We start from the raw sequence: 21,702 nt of genomic DNA, 5'->3' as shown, positions 1-21,702 counted from the left end.
TGAAACTATAACACATTCTCCTCACCTTGATGACATCAGCTGTTACACTTGTGACTTGTATACATTAAAAGTCTGATTACACTATAAAACAACTGTTCTATCTGAAACTAAAACACATTCTCCTCACCTTGATGACATCAGCTGTTACACTTGTGACTTGTATACATTAAAAGTCTGATTACACTATAAAACAACTGTTCTATCTGAAACTATAACACATTCTCCTCACCTTGATGACATCAGCTGTTACACTTGTGATTTGTATACATTAAAAGTCTGATTACACTATAAAACAACTGTTCTATCTCAAACTAAAACACATTCTCCTCACCTTGATGACATCGACTGTTACACTTGTGATTCCTGCACATGAGAGTGCGATTGCACTGTTGTTCACATGAAGGACACTGACCATCACAACACTGAAAGCAAAGAAGCATTACATTTTATCAACATGTCTGACTTGAACTGATAGTGTTTTGGGGTTTTATATAGATAGTCCTAGAAATAAAAAGGAAAATAAATACATACTGAGAAAAAAAAGAGTTAAGAGTTAATATTTATCTCATCTTTTGCACAACACAAAAATAATACTTGATTCCAGTTTCTTGGGGTATAAATGGATGGGAATTGTGACACGTTCCCTTAATAGGATACCAATCCATCAGAACCAATTCCCAGTTTTCAACTCATATGTATTTTACAGCTTGGTACTGAATTATTTGAGGTAAGAAAGCCTTACATAAGGATGGAACATGTCCTGGGAAAGCCTCACACCCACAACCTTTCAATAAATCTATATTACTAATTATTAGGTCATGCTGGCAACAAATGCATACAGACTTATTTAACCTTCTGTCAATAGCATGAGTCTATTGGACCATTTACATATCTATAGAGCCGTATGTAGCAATATTCACTATAATTCTGAACTTTATTGTTTATTTTTGTTGCTAGTTGTTTATTTTTATCGTTGTTTTACACTGAAGATCGACGTGTTAAAGAGCTAGTTGTTTGTTTTATTGTTGTTTTTTACTGGAGATTAACGTGATAGAGAGCTAGTTGTTTATTTTTATTGTTTTTTACTGAAGATCAACGTTATAGAGAGCTAGTTGTTTATTTTTATTGTTGTTTTTCACTGGAAATTAACGTGATAGAGAGCTAGTTGTTTATTTTTATTGTTGTTTTTCACTGAAGATCAATGTGATAAAGAGCTAGTTGTTCATTTTTATTGTTCACTGGAGATCAACGTGATAGAGAGCTAATTGTTTATTTTTATTGTTCACTGGAGATCAACGTGATAGAGAGCTAATTGTTTATTTTTATTGTTATTTTTCACTGAAGATCAACGTGATAGAGAGCTAATTATTTATTTTTATTGCTCTTTTTTACTGAAGATCAACGTAATAGAGAGCTAGTTGTTTATTTTTATTGTTGTTTTTCACTGAAGACCAACGTTACGGAGAGCTAGTTGTTTATTTTTATTGTTGTTTTTCACTGGAGATTAAAGTGATAGAGAGCTACTTGATATTTTTATTGTTGTTTTTCACTGAAGGTCAACGTTACGGAGAGCTAGTTGTTTATTTTTATTGTTGTTTTTCACTGGAGATTAAAGTGATAGAGAGCTACTTGATATTTTTATTGTTGTTTTTCACTGAAGATCAACGTTATAGAGAGCTAGTTGTTTATTTTTATTGTTGTTTTTCACTGAAGATCAACGTGACAGAGATCTAGTTGCTTATTTTTATTGTTCACTGGAAATCAACGTGATAGAGGGCTACTTGATATTTTTATTGTTGTTTTTCACTGAACTTTGTGTGTGTGTGCGTGTGTGTGTGAATATCCTTATGACATTTAGCAAACTTTCTGTAAATGTAGAAGACTTTTAAATTACAATATTTTATATACTGTACTGAACATCATATAGGCCCGACATGGCCAAGTGGGTCAAGGTGTTCGACTTGTAATCTGAAGATCGCGGGTTCGAATCCTCATCACACCAAACATGTTCGCCCTTTCAGCCATGGGTGCATTATAAAGTTACAGTCAATCTTACTATTCGTTGGTAAAAGAGTAGCCCAAGAGTTGACGGTGGGTGGTGATGACTAGCTGGCTTCCCTCTAGTCTTACACTGCTAAATTAGGGACAGCTTGTTCAGATAGCCCTTGTGCAGCTTTGCACAAAATTCCAAAAGAAACAAACATCATATAAAGCTGCTCTAGAACTATCTGTGTCAGTTGTCCTGAATGTTTCAAGCAATAGACAAATGAAAAGGTAGTTATTCAAAAACACACATCAACTCTTGAGCTACTCTTTTCCAATAAAGAGTGGGTTAAATTGTCATATAATAACACCCCCAAGGATAAAGAGGCTCAGCATGTTCAGGGACAGAATTTTATCCCACAATCCACAGGATGCAAGTTTGAGGTCATATTTATACTAATGATTCATCTGTGAACTTCCCAACTTTTTACTTGGTCATGCAGCGTGCAAGGTGATTCTTATGTTTTCACATTTAATTTGCATAACCTCTAGAGCAGGGATTTTCAAACTAAGGTACATGATGCAATTAATGTTAAAAATCATAAAATATGTAATAAGCCCTATCTGGGCTTTCCACATACACAAACATACGTTGTTCTTCAGTTACAGACTCACTCTCTACCAACATAGGCTCACCAGTATTGTCTTCCCTTAAAACTGACAAAAATTGTACCTCATGTTGTTCAGTCATGCTAGAAAAAACAATCATATCCTTCACATTAATATGTTAAAAACATGAAATTTGGTATTAGTCTTTTTTTAATTAGGCTTCGGTTTGTAATTTTAAAAATTACATGAAAAGTGGTACGTGAGCCTCAAAATTTGAGAACCACTGCTCTTGAGTCTTGTAATCAAATATCTAGTTTTAGTTGTTCAAGTATATCTACTTATCTTTGCTATTATTCTCTTAGCACTAACAGTAGTGAAATCAACAATACAGGGTAAAACAAAAGAACTTAAAAATGCAAAACAAGTCAAATACATTTTTGTTTTCTTTCGAGAATGACTACGACTTGTAATGGACTATTATAGTTATTTATTCTAATAGCCTATGCTACTAGTCTTTTCACATCTTAATTAGTTAACATTACCTACACTAGTTTTTTTAATATCTAATATAATCCAATAGCAGTATCCAAGATAATTAACATTTTTTGAAAGACAGAATGATATGGAAGAAGTGGGTCATGTAGGTTTGACATTTCTCAATATTACAGTAAAGCGAATAGCTGGAGGTTCTAAACTTACTTATGTTCTTGTTTGTCAGTACCTATAGCATGTACGCTTAATTAGTTAGAAATATGCAGAAAATCATACAAGGATAGAGAGAGATCTAAGCCTGACAACTTGGAGCACAACTGCATCATTCGACGCATAGAAGTCACAACTGAGAATTTATTTAAGTAGGTCCTTTTAAAATTAAGAAATTAAAATGAGCATTACAACAAGTTGAATTATAAAGCATGTTTTGATGTCAAGGTTATTGGCACACATTGATAATACAGCTTTTTATTAAGTTTTGAATGTAGCTCTGTAAAAAGTTGTGACACATGCAATTTGATTTAGCCATTAACATAAAGTTAATAATGAAGAAAATACACAAATATGGGCCACATGTTAAACACGACACATTAAAATGACCATTCTGGCTTTTTTACTAATTTCATAATCAAGAATGTATTCAAATCTAATGAAACAAGTATGTCCCACTTAATGGTTAAATAGTCTTTTCTTTAATGGTATTGATTTAAAATCAAAATTATGTATTAATACACAAAACTACAGTCTAAATAGTTACAATAAAAATAACACAACTGAATTGTAGCATTTTCTGTTTTTTTTTTGTTGTTGTTTTGTTTGTTTGTTTTCTTATAGTAAATCCACATTGGGCTATCTGCTGTGACCACTGAGGGGAATCAAACCCCCAATTTTAACATTGCAAATTCAAAGACTTACTGCTGCCCCAACAGGGGTAGCAGGATATTATGTATCACACCAGTCTTCAAATGTAACATTGTGGTAGTTACTGTTTGTTTTTCTTTTTGGATATTAGGTATCATGTAAGTCTCCGAATGTAATGGTAGATCCAGGTTAGCAAAGCAATTTTTTTTTAATGCAAACTGTAGTTCTACACTCAGTGTTTACAGCTAATAAAAGCTTGTGATGTCAGGACATGTACAGGGCAATACACAGACAATAACATTTTCCTGTGATAAATGTCCTGTTACATGATTGAAATTATGTTAGCCTACAATAATTAAATTATGATTACAATAAATCACTGCTTATGCTTCACACTCTGATGAAAATAAAAAGAAATTCACACCTGTGGTCCAATTTCACCATCACTTTCCCACCTTAATGCATATAAATATCTTCAAAAAAATGTAACATGCAAAACAACCAAACTTAAACCATTATCTCACAGTTTTCTAACAAATAGCTTTGTGTACTTTCTTATGTATATGCTTTCTGAAAATTTAAAGATTTACTTTTAGAATGCTATCACTGAACAGATTTAAGCAAGTTTTATAACCAAAGTTATCTTTGAAAATATAGGTTACTGAAACTGTTACTTCACCTTTCTACTACACGTATGTCGTCTACAATCTCTCAGTTGTTTACATTTTGTTTCACATGTATATTCTTTGGAGCACGGCACAGACTTTTCTCGCTGTCCACAGCGGCAACGTTTCACCCTCATTTGTCGACACTTAATATTGAAATGAAAACTAGAATTCTTCATTAAGCACATATACAAGTCATGTGACAAAAATTAACTTACTTCATTAACCAATATTCTTAAAGATGAAATTTTTCCACTCAAAATAAATGGCAACATGCATAAGACTATGAAAACACTCTGTTGTTTGTATTTTTAAATTTACATATTATTAAAGCATATACAATGATGTTGTATAATCTAAAGTTAAGCTTTGTCTAACAAATAAATTTCTATTTTTCAGTTTTATATGAAGTGTAATTGATAAACTCATTATAACTTAATTACTTTGATTAGGTTTCAAATAACAACAGTAACTCACAGTTCCACAGGGTCCAGGATGGCAGCGTTCAGTACATCTATGGATGCCACATTCCAAGAGTTTCTCACAAGAATCACCACATACTGGCACATCTTCTGTACATGGGAGTTCTTTCACTGAAGACAGAAGGAATTACTGCTTTCAGATTTAAAATAACTTACAAGGAATTCTTCTTACAAGATAATGTAAAGTGATATCAGTATGACCATTCCAGTATCTTAGCTTTTATTTCTGTCACAGAAATAATTCTTAAATTATTTATACCTAAATAACTGCTCAAATGAAATGGAATGATGTGATCACAATTATGAAAAGAAAATAATTGTGTTTATCTAGCAAATTCTCACAAACATGAGGTTTAAACTTGTACTGACATCACTCGTATCACTTCTCCAACTTACATCTAAAGTTAAAATTACTTAAGTAATGGCCCAGCATGACCAGGTAGATAAAGTGCTCAACTCGTAATCCAAGAGTCACGTGTTTGAAAAGAGAAATTCAAAAAACAATCAAACAAACACAACTGAATTTTTGTATACAAGAGAGTTGTGCATTTACTAGAAGCTTAACACATTTTATATACATACACACACACACACAGTTTGGAATTATAGTCAACACTCCTCCAACACAGGGGATATTGGACATTTGGTTAATACTAGTTGTTTAAAAGTTCTAATTATATGGTACAAAAGAAAGACCTAGTCAAAATATTAAATCACAAATAAGAAGTAAATAGTTGGGAAATTCATTACACAGAAAGACCAATAAACAGTCACACTGGATTATAATACCCTATCATTTACTTCACTGGGTTTTTTTTTTTCTATTACTGAATTGAAAATGTTTTCATGGAAGTATGAATTCACATTTCTTAGTTTGTTAATCAGACAGAAACAGATCTTTTATAACTCACTTGTTTTTCCGTACGGACATGACCTGGGTCCTGCACGAGGACATCGTCCACACACTCCTTCGTGACAAACTTTTTCACAAAAATGGTTACCACAGGAAAGCTTTTTCCCACAAACCTTTTCCAAAAATAAACTAAATTCAGCAAGGCTAAAAATAAGATTAATTCTTACATCACCGTTTTTGTAAATCCTATAAGCAAATCAAAGGAAATGTGTAGTATCACTTGAAAGATATAAGGCAGAATAATACCCATACAGATATGCTGAAGATATAAACATTAAGTGTCTATACAGAAAAAATATAGAATTCTTTCTAGTGGATGTATGTGCTACTAACTTTTAACTTTTAAATAATTCAAAAGCAACGTGTTCTACACAATTATAATTTACTCTGCTCACAAGACAATATATTCTTGTCCAGTGCCACCCTCTATATGTGAAGATATTTCTTTACATATGCCACAAGCCTTATGCTCCATCCTACTGGAATCATTTTCAAGCAAATCCATCATGCTTCTTCACTTCTCCACCAATAGAAGCAAGACATGTAGTGCTTGTAATTCCCTCTAAATGCCTCAACTGAACTATCGCTTCAAAGTTGGGCAGAAGACATGGAGTGGAAGGGAGATACACACCTACTGGAAGTACGTCTTTAGTATAGGAAAATTATAACTTTCGGTACAGTACTCACAAGATTAGCTAAAATTCCAAATTAAACAGAAGATGGGACTGATTCAAGAGAATGATAGAAGTAACCCCTGAAAGCATCCAAAGGATACCTCTGTAAATCAAAGAGTCAAATCCAAAGATCTTATGAAGGAGAATTGCACCACTTCTGAACCAAGTATATTCTTCACCCCTCCATGAAATGTGTAGAAGATAAGGATGAGAAAAGACAGGAACACATCCAAGTGCGAGAGAACTGTGGCAGAATAGTGATCCCAGCCAAAAAATGTACATGGAAGTTAATCCCACGTAGCATAAAAGTGGATAAGTTAATGGATGTGTCTTTAGGTGTAGAGTGGCTAGAACCCAGGTGACCTTATGTGGTAAGTCAACTACATCCAAAAACCATGTCACTGGGGAACAACATCCACGAGTGTGTGGGACGAGAATCAGACCATCCTCACCTCAAGTCCAAGAGACTGGAAGGACACATGATAACATAGATCTATCCAGTATTGATAGGATGTTTATGTAATAAAAAATCAACTTGGTAAACAGTGAAATTGACTGGAACCATCCAAAAAGCAACAACATCCTTTGTACTATACAATGAAAAATAGCGAAAAGGACAGAACCAAAACAATCCCCCTTAACTCCATTGTGACCCACAACCCAGGTGAAGTATGATCGAGGGAAGAAAATATCCAACTGCAAACAAAGGTGAGGACTCTCGTTGAATGATTCTACTCTAAATCCAACATCTAGTTGTGGGGTACACCAGCATTCACAGGGATTTAGGATGAGGTCTCCCAATTGAAGAATGAATTGAAATTTGACATATCACTTTTCTGTGATTGTATAATGTATATTGGAAGATGTCATCTATACCCAGAGGAATGAAACCCACTCAGGTGACTTGTGTACTACCTCCTTAGAATTGTTGGAATGAATCATCATCAGATAGTGGCAAGAGAAAGAAAGTGATTCAAAGCTTGACAGACCACAAGAAGCTTGAAAATGTTAATAGAGAAGGACTTCTTGTCCCCAGATCAATGACCCAAAACCTCTTAATGATTGACCCATGCATCCCAGCCCTGAAGAGATGCATCTGCAAACAAAGTAGATCTGGACAAGAAGGTAAAACATTGAACCCACTGACATATAGGCCTTGTTAAGCCATCAAAGCAGGGTATAAGAAAGAGCAATGGGAGCTGCCAAGAGTTCCCAAGCAAGGTTCCACTGATCATGAAGAGCTCACCAAAGGGATTGAACATGTGCAAAATGAAGGGGAACCAGTGACTTCATTGAAAACCCCATCCCTAAAAGTAATAGAACCTCTTGAGCAGAAAGTGCAGAAAACTTAAAAAGTGTGGCAAACTGGCATTTCCATGGAATGAAGTCATAGAGAAAAAGGTTGGGTCTAACTGAGACGAGTGTCAAAAAAGACACCTAAATGGACAAGATATTGGGGTGGATGGAGGAAGGACTTGTTCAATTTGATTAGCCAATCCACCACTGAAGCCACAAGAAAGTAATGAAAAGTATAGTTGACAGAATGCAGTTCAAAATGAGTCAGAAGAAGTCAGTCATCCATATAATAGTAAATTCATAACCCTAATGTATGAGGATGGTTAGCAAAAGCTCTGAACACCAAAAAGAAAACATAATAGCTGGAAGCAATCCCAAAAGGTAGGGTGTAAAATTGGTAAACCACCACATGCTGTACAAACTGAAAATGTGGAGGAGACTACGTGCAGACAGATATGTGTAGATAAGCATTGATGACGTCCATCTTGGTCATCCATAAGCCCAGAGAAAATACCCACTGTAGGGTGAAAAATGATTACATGGTAAAACAAAGCATTTGAACAAATCAAGTGAGGTGGGACAAATCTCCATTCCCCAGTTTTCTTGAGAACAACAAAGAGTCTAGAACAGAAACCTAATGAAGTATACACAACAGATTCAATGGCCTGCTGATAGAGTAACTCCTGAACTACCTTCAATAAATATTGGATGGATATTATATCCTGAGGCTGAGGAAGAAGGAAGGAAACAGGTATAGGAGACATGGGAGATAGGGAAAGGAACAGGATCACAAATCCTTCTAGATAAAACCTGAAGAACCCTACGATCCTTGATTAAAGGATGCCACTGATGAAAAAAATTGGCAACTCAAGCTCCTACCAGGTAAGTCACCGATACTATTGGTGATATTATATGCAATGTTGAAGAAACCAATGAGATAAGGAACCCTAAGAAGGAGGGACAGGTAAGGTATGTGAAGGGGATGGGAAACTGGAACAGGTGCCATAATGAGCTCCAAATGAGACAAACAGGCAACAAGATTGGAAGGTGTACTGTTGTTGAACTGATGCAATTTGAGACTCCAAGGATTCAAGAATCACGCCTAATAGGTAACGCCACCAAAATGGGGCTATACATAAATCTTGAAAATAAGATGTTTGCAAATGGATGCAAGTTAAGGTTGAAACCCAACCTCAAAGGTCCCAACAACAAAAAAAAACACTATGTAAAGCCAGAGTTGAAGACAACATGAAAGAATGAAAGAAGATGATGTCATCAGAAAACTTCTCAGAATTTCTGTGGAGGGTCTCAGAGATGAAATGGATGGTAAAGAGATACCATAAAAAGAGTTGTGAAGGTAAGATGAAGGTGGGAAAATTGGGCATGGTTCAGAATTACAGGAGATTCAGGGACCACATCCCAAACAGGCAAAATGAAACCTAATAACTGCTGGTTCAGAAAATTACTGTCTGCACAATAATAAGATGAAAGTGGGAAAATTGGGCATGGTTCAGAATTACAGGAGATTCAGGGACCACATCCCAAACAGGCAAAATGAAACCTAATAACTGCTGGTTCAGAAAATTACCGTCTGCACAATAATATGCAAGCTCAAACTGAACCAAAGCCTCTTGGAGGCAAGATATACTAATTCTATTACTTAACTGTGAGGAAAATTGGTCAGCACATACCAAAATATCTGGGCAAGAGAGAAAACTAAATAAGAATGTGAACTTAGGTCATGTAATAAGGAAGGATGCAGTTCATGAGAAATAGGGACAAGGGATAAAACATTACATACCTGAGAAACAAAATCAAAAAAGACCATAGTAGGTCTAGCTGAATTCTAAGAAGGAACATGAAAAGGCAGAGCAAATTCAGGAGGTAGAAGTAGATGATCCAAGTCCTCATCAACCTAAACAAACTCAGCATGTTTGAGAGAAAGTGGAGCAAGATCCTATGATTAAGGTTGACCTAAGTGATGTTTAATCTCCCTGTCAATAAACATTGATAAATCTCCCACTGAGTCACCTGCACATGTGGTCTGTGGCACAGCACTAGTAGTAAATGTAAACTTTAGAATTCATAATCAAAAAGAGTCAACCAAAAATCAAAATAAATAATTATGTGACTGTAATAAACTGGGATTAAATTAAAGAAACAGTCTGAAAAAACTCTGAAGTAATTTGAATGAAAACTACTTAGTGAGTGTACTAAAGCTAAATGTGAAACATGAAACAATGGAACATGTCTGAGTACAAACACTGCCAAACAAGAACTGATAGTTTGGTTGAGGCATACAGAGGGAGTCGCATGTGTCATTTTCCTATTGCTGGAAAAGTGAGGCACGATCATTTGATCCTAACAGGGGTGGGAGCAGAAAGCTTGTGGCATGAGTAGAGAAAAGTTTTACTTAGAGAGGGCTGCACTAGACAAGAACAGTTAATCTTACGAGTGGAGGTTCGCACTATACTGAAATTAGTTTGATGCATACTAAGACCAGATACTAGCAAGTTATTTGATGAAATTGTATGTGCTCAGTATAAGAATATTACATCCTGTATAAGTCTTTAACTGTATTTCATAGTTCTTCAAGACTGCATGTTATAACGGCTATTTAATTTTTACATAATAATAATAATAAAAAAAAAAGAGTTCATTACTGCATAGTTTACAAAAACACAACTTTGTTGTAAGATTAAGCTTAAAACTTTGCATTTTGCATAACTAAACAACAAGTGACCTAAACAAAATTTCATACAAATGTGAATAAGTTTTGAGTTAAGTGTTATTCTAAACAAAGTAAATTTAAAATGGATATGCATGATTATGCCTCTAAACTAATTGCTTATTATAACTTACAGCACCACATTGCCATTTAGGACTAGCACATGGTCGGTTAGTCTTCTTCCGACCGCACATGCAGCTCTGGAAACTTTGACGAGGACATGGAGGACAGGGTCCTGCATAACATGAAAAATGAAATTAATGACCTTAGAAGTAAAAATTTTCTTGCAGCTCAACTGAGATACACAGGAATGTCAAGATCAACATACACAAAACTTATTAGGTTTTTAGTACATAATTTTCAAAACCAAAATTTACAAATTAGGCTTAGCATCATAAAATGGCAGAAAACTGAATTTTCTTAAACAATTCACTCATTCAAATATCCTAAAACTTTCAGATAAATATAATTTGAATTAAAACTAAAGACACAGCATTTAACGAATAGCAAAATGAGAAACACAGACAAATATGGATTTTAATAATTGTCAAGTGTCAAAAATGGATTGCAAGATATTTTTGTTTAATCTGAAAATTTCTTTATCAATTTCATTACATAAAATTTTTATTAAGCACTCACTATTCAGATTTTTGCATAGATTATTGTTTTACCAGCTTTTAAGAAATAAAAATGTACAATTATTTTGCCATGATTGACCACATTATCAGGAGTTAAATTACAAAAAACAAAATGCATAAGCATGAACACTAATTTTGTTTTTGCATTTGTAATTATCCTGAAATAGGTCAGTGGAAAAAAAGTTAAACATGATTTCTTTCTTTCTTGTTTTTGTCTTTTTCCTTTTGTGCAACTGCCAGAAGCATTCTGATAAAGCTTTATAGAAGTTTTCACATGAACAACTTAAAACCTTAAGTTAAAGTTCTTTGAAACATTGGCTCTAATACTCTAATAAAAGTTGGGAAAAAATCCTATGTTAAAAGTATCATAGTACAATAACGTATAAGAGTACACACTAAACATAATATAAGTTATACTTCTAAACACTGTCTTGCATTACGCCTTCTCAATATTTAATTTTTAACTCTGTTTTACCTTTTTATATCTGATAATTTCAATTTTCTCATTTCAAAAATACAAATTTAAACTATTTCAGCATAAAAACAAAATCAGCACAACTATTCTGAACTATTTTTTCAAAGAATAAAAACATACAGTTCAAAATTTAGAGAAAGTAGTAGATGAACCAGACTTCTAATGAAATATTTTCTTATATAAGCTGATATTACTTTATAAAAATTTACTTAAGTATCAGTGATACCTCCATGGCAAGGTTCATCACAGTTATGTTGACCACATGGCAAAAGATGACCACATCGTTGCCCACAAGACCATTCTCGGGCACTACACCTTCTTATCTCTGGGGTCTTACGTCCACAGTAACAATTTGTCTTCACAGTTTTTGGACATGGTGGACAAGGACCTTAATACGAAAGAAATTTAATCAATTAGAATTCATTTACTTCCAAAATAGCATATTCTGTTAATAAAATTATCCTGAAAGATGGAAAAAAATACTGAACAGGTTACATTTATTCTTATAATAAAAGGGAGTACAAATATCACAGATTTTTTATTATTTATCTTTACAATAAGATTTTGAAAATTAAAACTACTTACCAGAATTGCAAAAATAATAACATTAAATACAACAAATGATTTAGTTACCAGAATGACAGAGTAAGAGACACACATGGCCACAAAGAGGTTGAAGTTTGCGTTCACAGGTTCGTCCACATGAATGTGGTATCAGCCAGGGATCGAACGATGGATTGGCAGTCTTCCCACAGAAACATAAGTATTTCTGTGGTATTTCCATCTGGGTGTATTCTTTTCGGCATTTTGGGCTAAAAAATGAAACTTTTAGGTCAGTAAAATGTACAGCTTCTGCATACAACAGAATTCCAGTCTAATTAAAACATGTTTACATCAATTCTTAGACAACTATGAAATAACCTACAATACACAAATGAATTAAAAGTGCATTAGTTAATTGTGTGGTTAATAACAACACATATTCAGTCCTACCATATTCAATCATCATCACATATGTTGAGATGTTCACGACAAAAGATATGGTAAAATTTATCCAATAAGTTATCCAAGTCAAGTTATTTCTTCACTTTATGTTACACATTTGTGTTAATGATAATTTACCATATATATTAAACTATGTACATTCCTGCTCAGTCTATTACCTTCTATAAAGTGTAATTAATTCTCTGGAAGAACATTTCAAATGAGGAAAACAAGTTACAAATGACACTGAATTTTTAAATTGAGTTTCTGAAAGTAAGTTACCCCATAAAGCAGTTTTATTCGGAACACTATGCTGAATAACTATACTACTAATCTTTTCCAAGTTGATCACAGTGAATATTTTGAATACTTAATAATTAGCCATATCAACTATACCACAATAACAAAGGATGACCAAAGTGACATGTTAAAAGTGATGTTATCTTATTGACTGTTTTAGAGCACTATGAAAGTGCCATTGAAAAATCATTTTTAAAAAAAAAACTGTATTCTCTGTGAAACAATAATAAATTATATTTTTTTACAATTTAGTAAAATATCAACACATTCAATAAAATAATGTTCAAATTTTACATTATCTTAGAAATTGGTTATCACAAAAACATGTACACATTTCAGGACATTCAAATTCCTATGAAAAAGCAAGAACCATTTGAAATTCTTTTAAAAAGATCAGAGTAAACTATGAGACTCCCCTCCCTCCAGCTATATTTTTATGCACCAGAAATACCAAATATGTGGTTAGCACATACCAAATTTTATTTCATTACTTATCAGAATCTCTACCAGCCTACCATAAAATTGAAATTAGTTCAGGTAGGATTAAAGTAAATTAATCTATTTGAACTTGGGCATAATTAAACACATCAATTGAAAAGCTTTGATATTTTTTAAGTCCAAAACTGTAATTAGATCTCAAATTCATCAAGAGATGGTTGTTATACAAGCTAAAAGTTTGTACTTGAAAACAAACTCACAGCCATTCTTTAAGTCACTATGCTGTGGCTCAAAAGTGAGTGCAAAAAACTAACATTCTATGGCTTCAACAAGTAATACATCAATAATTAATTCAGCTCAGTAGGAAAAAACACAGCAATAGCTCTCACAGGACAAAAACAAGTGAGAACAGAACGTATTAACATAATTTCCTTACCAACACCATTTTACTGTTGTGCTATTTATCTCAATATTTTCATCATTAGAGTGAGTTTGATGGTAAAGACTGTCCTTTGACCATTTCTGAATACATGTTAAATGAAGAATGCAGTAACATCCAATGCACGACCAAACCTATCAAAAGAAAATCAAATATTAAAATACAGTTGTGTGTGTGTGTGTCAATGCTTGATACATATATACATGCACTTAAACCTTGAAGCTATTTTTGTCTCTACAGCAACCAATTTTGGATCCTATAAAATTAAACATACCTTTGTTATATGTTTATAAATACTACTAAATAATGTTTTTCAGTAAATTCAGTGATAAATATCTAGTTCACTTATTATTTTCACAAAGTTCAAAAAAATTTATAAATGCAGTAATATTTTTGGGCCAGACAAGAGATAACAAAATAGTATTATTTTTTAAATGTTTGTTAAAGAAAATTGTGTACAAAAGTCCTATAACTTGAGAAATAGTTATTTACATGTTTCATTTCAATCATGTTAACTTGATACACCCCAACATTAAGTTCTTCTGTGAACAGGAAAAAAATAACCAAATAGCATTTCTTAACCTCAAAATCATTAGAACTGATACACAATTCAAAACAGAAATCCACAGAAAAACCACCATACTGAATTATACATTACCTGGGACTCAGCACATGAAATAAAAACTCAACATATTAAGAAACCAAATAAACACAGCCACAAAACTATGTTTACCTGATGAAAATTAATGATGAAATCAAAATAAAACATTTCATTAACATAAACACATTTCCTCAAAACACTGTGGAAAATATTATATGCACACACCTAGATCAACAAACAAACAAACAACAATAAATCCCAAGATACAACAAACTACAAGACCTTATACTGCTGCATACCATATGTTCTCAATATCAGCAAAAAAATAACCAACATTTGAAAAAATTTATAACAAAACACAACATTCCAGTAAACACCAAATTTATTCAAAAACCAGATACAAAACTAAAGTCCATACTATGTAAAAACTACATTAACAAACACAACACCAACATAATTTATAAAATACAATGCAACAACTGCCACAACTTCTATGTTGGAGAAACAAGCAGAAAAATGGAAACTACATTGAAAGAACACAAAAAACACCACACTTTTATGAACACTGCAAGTCAAATAAATACAACATAACCATAGAAAGCACCCAGATACTAAGTAGGGAAACAAATATAAACAAATGCAAAATCAAAGAAGCACTACTTATACAGCAACTAAAACCAAAATTAAACCAATATAAAGGAACAACTTTATATCTATACTAATTTATAATGTAACATCCAATTGCAACGCCCTACACTCCCATGCCCGTTTATACTCTCATCCCTAAGACATGTCCAGCAAAGGTCACTTCACTTGTTAACCTGAAGATGACCCAGGAAGGTCGAAAAATCGTTCTCTGCTTGTCAATAAAAGTGTTAATACCTGTACCAGCCATACTGAGATACATCTTTATTTCAAGTAGGTTTCTAGTCATCAAGACTTTTTCCAATTTATTGAGAGAATATTTTTAAATACTTGATGAGAAAAACTTTACTTTATTATTGGATTCTACTTCCTACAACTGGAAGATGAAACTGGACTGTTACAAAATGTACGTGTGCATGTATTTACTTAGTATATGGAAATTTACTAAACCATCATTATAACTGACATTTTGTTTTACTAATGAAGAACAGCATGCTTCAAAAAAGTAGCACTTAGATACAGCTACAAATGACCAATGAGTACTGCAGTTTTTTAATTCCATCTTTAACATACAGTTTTTAACCTAAAGATATTATGGAAACAAAAATTATGTTGAACAATGAATGGGGTCAGACAAGAACCAATTAGTTTTCCAAGTTCTTTCTTGAGAGAAAGCTTAAATGGAGAACAGTATACCTGAAAGGTGTTGTTAATAAACCACATCTGTCTAGGAAGTTTTGGAGATCATCCAAGATCTTCTAGATAACAAAGTTAATTAACAACTACTTTAAAAACAGTTTTGTGACATATTCACAAAGTAAGTTGGAAAGTTCAATAAGGTAAAGAAAAAGAGGTGGTCATGAGCCTATATTCCACAGATTGTGTACCAACTTGCTCCTACTATAATATGCAGTTTTACTGGTTACTGAAAAAGGTGCTAATTTCCCAACAAATTCTTCATTATTTTAGTTACTTCTACATTAAAACTAATTTCAGACATGGTGATTTTATAGGAATTATTAATTAAGATAGTTATTGTATTTTTATTTAAAAATTCATGAAGAAAACATCTGAAAACCAGAACATAAAGTGGTCTTACTTCAGTAATTGACAACATAAATTAGGTTTTGAAATTTTAGTTGTTTTTTCCCACAACGTAGCATCCTTTTCCCTTACATGAAGCACATAGGATAAGAATAAAATATTAAGTAGAGATGTATACCTTCCCTAGATTACCAGATATTATTAGCCATATTTAAAAAGCATACAAAGCTAACATAATAATAATAATAATAATGCAAAATTAAGAAATATACTTACAATAGTAAAACTGGAAAATATATTAAAAAAAAATAATAATGATAGTGTAATGAGGGACAAAAACTAATATTTTGCACAAGAATGTTTGTGGTCCTTTTTTAAATGTTTTTCTTACTGTTATTTAACAATGCTCATATTTTCAGGTTTAGTTCCAATAACACATTTTTATTCATATATATGTAAAAACGGCTCTTTTGGGTTGAAAAATTTTTTTAGGTAGAGGAGCAAACGTTTCGACCTTGTTCGGTCATCGTCAAGTTCACAGAGGTTCATTTTGTGAGCCTGACGATGACCGAAGAAGGTTGAAACGTTGTTCACTCCTCTACATAAAAAGTGTTCTCAACCCAAATGAGCAGTTTTTACAAATCTATTTTTATATACAAGTAGGTTTTCTCAACATCACATTTTTATTCATATCTCTTGGTATTTCTGGATGTGGTGTCATCAGGTATAATTATGCTCTACAGATAAGATTATGTGCAAACATGACCAGTTGTCTTCACTCTATACATTAACACACACACACACCCTTTTATGTAAGTTTGAAAAAAAATTAAAATGTCTGAGAACAAGAAATGTTCATCTATCAAATCATCCCATAAGTAATGTCTGAAAATTTAATATAGAAAGTGCATCATCAAGGCTTTAATGACTAAAATATGTAGTAGGACGTGTATAAAAATGTTCAGACAAATAAAAGAAACTAAACAACTCCACTTTTTCAAATCATTAATCAAATATACGCTGACGAAAATGGATGTGTCTGAGGAGCACATTGGGCATACAATGCTTTACGAGTTTAAAAAAGGCAATAGTGCAGCAGAAACTACACAAAACATTCAGGGTGTTTATGCGGAATCTATCAATGGAAAAAAGAGTTGCAGATGGTTTCAGAAGTTCAAATCAGGTGACTACAGCTTTAGTGATGTGCCACGTTCAGGTCATCCTGTTGAGTTTGATGATGATTTGTTGCTGGCTGCACTTTATGAAGATTGTGCTGTAACAGTTGAAGAACTAGCACAGAGGCTTAATTCAACCTATTCAACAGTTCACTGTCATCTGCAACAGCTTGGAAAAGTGTCAAAACTTGGAAAATTGGTCCCCCATGATTTGACAAAAGCCAACCTCAGAACAAGAGTGTACATTTGCACTTCTCTACACTCTCGTGAACGTAACTCACCTTTTTTGGACAGATTAGTGACTGGAGCTGAAAAATGGATATTTTATAAAAATGTTAAGTGCTGCAGACAATGGCTCAGTGCAGGTATACTGGCTAGGTGAAAGCACAGCTGAAATTGGACCTCCACCCTAGGAAAGTCTTGTTAAGCATTTGGTGGGATATTGTGGTGTGATCCACTTTGAGTTGCTGCCACTCAATGTAATGATTACATCACACTTCTATTATCAACAGTTAGAGTGCTTGAATGTTGCACTGAAAGAAAAGAGGCCTGCTTTGATCAATTGTAAAGATGTTGTGTAACACCATGATAATGCACGACCCAATACAGCAAGGATCATATATGTAAAATTGAAAAGCAAGACTGGGAAAAACGTCAGACCTTGCCCCATCTGATTATCATATATTCCAAAGTTTAGAGTTCTATCTTGATGGAAAAGAGCTTGGAACACAAAGATGTCAAAACTCTACCCTCTCTACATTCTTTTCCTTCAAACACCAAGAATTTTATAGAAATGGTATTCAAAAGCTTGTGAATCATTGGCAGGAAGTAATTAATAAAAATGGAACATAAATTAGTGATCAAGTAACATTAAAAGCACTTGAAATCCTTTCTCTTTTTCTGACCCTAAAATTGGACATTACTTGAGGGATGACCTGCTAAAAGTAAAAGAAGCACCTTGCATGTATTATGTACACAAATAAAGGTCCTTCAGGATATACTAGTTTTCTTTGAGGTATGATGTTAAAAATAATGCAAACAAAATAACATAAGTACCTTACAATGTTCAGAAATGATATAATTTATTTTTGTTTTTCTTAACATTTTCACAACACAATTAATTCCAAAAAAAGTTTCAATTATCCACCAACAAAATAAATGTGTTTATTTGATCCTCTGTTTTAAACTTTTTCAGTATTGAAAGATGTATTTTCTGTATCTCACAGAAATATTTCTTGAAAACCATAATGACAGTGAAAAATAATGTTTTCAATAAAAAAATTGAAGAAAGTTGGAAGAAAAAAGTTTTATTTATGTTTGCCATGTAATGGAGGACTGAGTCCATAAGAGTCCAAAATCATTATAAAATACAAAACTAAAATTATTTAGATAACAATATCCAAGATATAAAGAAGCTGTCTTTAAACAGATTCTATATGCATTCCTGCAAGGTTGGCAATTTTGTAATGGGGCACCTAAACATCCATGTTTCACAGTGTAGAACACAGATGGCAGTACATATTCAGGTTTGGAAACTGTTTCAAGTATGGGAGATATCCCAAAATGTCTCAATAGAGAGAGAACTTTTTGGCAGCCATGAGGTAAATGCAAATTTTTCAGTCCATGTGAGTGCAAATGTTTATTTAGATATCTCCAATCAACACAACGAAAGAATTAACACATTTTTTTGTTTGCTTGTGGTCACGTACAAACCTACAAAATGTGCTATCTGTGCTACATAAGTCTTCATATTTACCACAAGGAGGGCCTTTTTAATTATTATTTTTTAAGCAGACCTTAACGATAAAGAAATACTCAAACATCATTTACAGTCAACATAAGACATTCATATTAAAAAAGAGTTAAGTTGGGAGAAAATATATATGTAAATATTAAGGTCAGGGCTTTCTACGCAATTGAAATACAATGACTTGTCTACAGGCACTATTAAAAACTTGTCTTAAGAAGTCTGTTAATGAAACATGTAAACATTTATTATGATGAAAACAATATAAAAACATATTATATTCTTTTGTTGTTTATTAGTAATAAACTCCTTGATACAACCTTCAAAAGTTTACTTAAGACAAATTTCAAACTGCTATCAAATCTCAACTGAAACAGAAATGTTTTAATAACTTACTGAATCAGTTCTTTTAACTGTCTCAATACAAATAAGACAAACACTGGCTCCAGGCTTCAAGGTGTCTAGTAAATTTTGACGAGTTCTTGAAAAATCATTGCTGTCACCACGACTTCCTAAATAAATAAATAAAAACCTAAAATATAAATTCCCTTTTAAAGAACTAAGAGATGTCAATTTTTGGAAAAAAATTGTTTTCAGGAAATTATTTCTCAGTTTAAGTTATATGTATCCATATTTAACAGATCAAACATAACACCACTATGTAACAAAATTTTTACTTTCTCTTGTTCCTGGACAGAAAGTGTTATTTCCCAATTGCTTATGCCTAAAGTAAATTGAAAAGACCATTTTTTTCTCTTCAAACTTTGCTGTTATGGCCTGATGGTACATGATAGGAGACTATATTTGGGGGCTGATAAGTGAAAGTGATTTACATTACAGTCACAAATCTCAAAAAACTACTCACTTCCTCACATTTTTGTATAACTTTAGTATAAATATATGTAAATATTAATTCATGTTGTTTTATTAAAACCTTATGTAACTGAAAATGTGCAAATTTGCCCATTTTTTACATATAAAACAAATTAATATCTAAATTTCATTATCCAGGTCACAAAAGCAAAGTTTGAAGGGAATAATGGCCATTTTCTGTACTTTTACAACATAAGCAGTTAAGGAATAACACATACTATCCAGGAACACAATTTGTGTTACATAGTGTAATAAATAATGATGAAGATAGACAGATGTTCATTAAGGAACTTTGCTTGACTTTAAAATTTCTTAACCATAATTTTTTCTTTTGTTTTTCTGAAGTGCATTTTGATTTTTTTATTGCACCTTTTTATCTCTGTTGTTACCTGGAATTACTAGTATTATAGTTTATTTCCATGAGAAATTATTTTATTTTATATACTTTTATAAAACATTTTAAGACTCAGTCATACAAGCATGTTCTGTGTTTGTGTTAGGAATTTTTAAGCCCTGAAACCCAACCATTATTTATCCCCAGTAAAAACAATGGAGTTACCTTCAGTGATGTCGAGAAAACCCACTTGTAGAGAAATATATATGCAAAAACGACTCGTTTGGGTTGAGAAAATATTTTACGTAGAAGAGCGAACAACGTTTCGACCTTCTTCGGTCATCGTCAGGTTCACAAAGAAAGAAGGTAACTGACCGGAAGCTGACCACATGTTAGGAAGGAGTTGTGTAACTGAGTGTTGGAATGAAGAGGGCGGTGTTAGATGTTTGAATATATAATTTTATTTTATTATATTTAATATAGGTATAAAGGCGTTCCTTTATATTGGTTTATTTTGGGTTTAAGTTGTTGTATAAGTAAGGTTTCTTTAATTTTGTGTTTGTTTATGTTTGTTTCTTTATTTAGTATTTGAGTGTTTTCTGTGGTTATGTTGTGTTTATTTGACTTGCAATGTTCGAAAACGTGTGAAGGTGACTTTTTATGTTCTTTGAATCTGGTTTCCATTTTTCTACTTATACTTATAAAACAATATTGAATTTTTTAAACCTATTCATAAGTTTTCTAAAAAAGCCAGATAAATTATAGTAGTTTTAAGATATCTTAATGTAACATTATATATCTTTCATGTTCTAAAATGCATATTTGACAATTACATGAATTATTAAACAATCATCATAGTGGGAAGAAATAGGCCTAATAAACTCAAGCTCACAAACACACTGCTAAAAATGTACATAGTACTCTGGTAGTACCTATACAGCTAAATGCCCAAACTGTCATGAGATCATGTCATGTTAATACATTCTAGGTTTCCAGTGACAATTTTGTTTTGAACAACCAGAAAACACTTATTTCAAGCATGGTTGGTGGAAAAAGACATAACAAAATTGCAACGAGGAGATGTAACTTTAAATTCAAGGTGGTCAGGAACACCATAACAAACAAGATGGCTCTGCTATACTACCAAATATATTAATGTAAACAGGGTAAAATCTATGAAGCAAAAATTAACTATGGTATGAACAACCAGTGTTGATTCCTTTGAAAAAATTAGACTATTGTAATATAAGAGTAAACAGCTTTCAACAGACAGCAAACATTTTTCAGAAGATGAATCTAGGCAAAA

The 21,702-nt window shown here is 32.7% G+C and overlaps 1 protein-coding gene across 2 annotated transcripts in view; it reads right to left on the bottom strand.

Moving 5' to 3' along the window:
• Positions 1-21,702, bottom strand: part of LOC143247529 (NF-X1-type zinc finger protein NFXL1) — a 78,872-nt gene that overhangs the window by 43,620 nt on the left and 13,550 nt on the right. For both annotated transcript variants that reach the window (XM_076495799.1, XM_076495798.1), the window contains exons 4-12: positions 19,586-19,701; positions 13,975-14,111; positions 12,450-12,628; positions 12,043-12,204; positions 10,838-10,938; positions 6,004-6,118; positions 5,088-5,203; positions 4,625-4,756; positions 332-422 (exon numbers count right to left, since the gene is read on the bottom strand). In XM_076495799.1, coding sequence (XP_076351914.1) covers positions 332-422; positions 4,625-4,756; positions 5,088-5,203; positions 6,004-6,118; positions 10,838-10,938; positions 12,043-12,204; positions 12,450-12,628; positions 13,975-14,111; positions 19,586-19,701 — 1,149 coding nt within the window. The remainder of the gene's footprint in view (positions 1-331; positions 423-4,624; positions 4,757-5,087; positions 5,204-6,003; positions 6,119-10,837; positions 10,939-12,042; positions 12,205-12,449; positions 12,629-13,974; positions 14,112-19,585; positions 19,702-21,702) is intronic.

Source organism: Tachypleus tridentatus, chromosome 3 (assembly GCF_004210375.1).
Source record: "Tachypleus tridentatus isolate NWPU-2018 chromosome 3, ASM421037v1, whole genome shotgun sequence".
NCBI lineage: Eukaryota > Metazoa > Arthropoda > Merostomata > Xiphosura > Limulidae > Tachypleus > Tachypleus tridentatus.
This window is presented reverse-complemented; position numbering and strand designations above follow the sequence as displayed.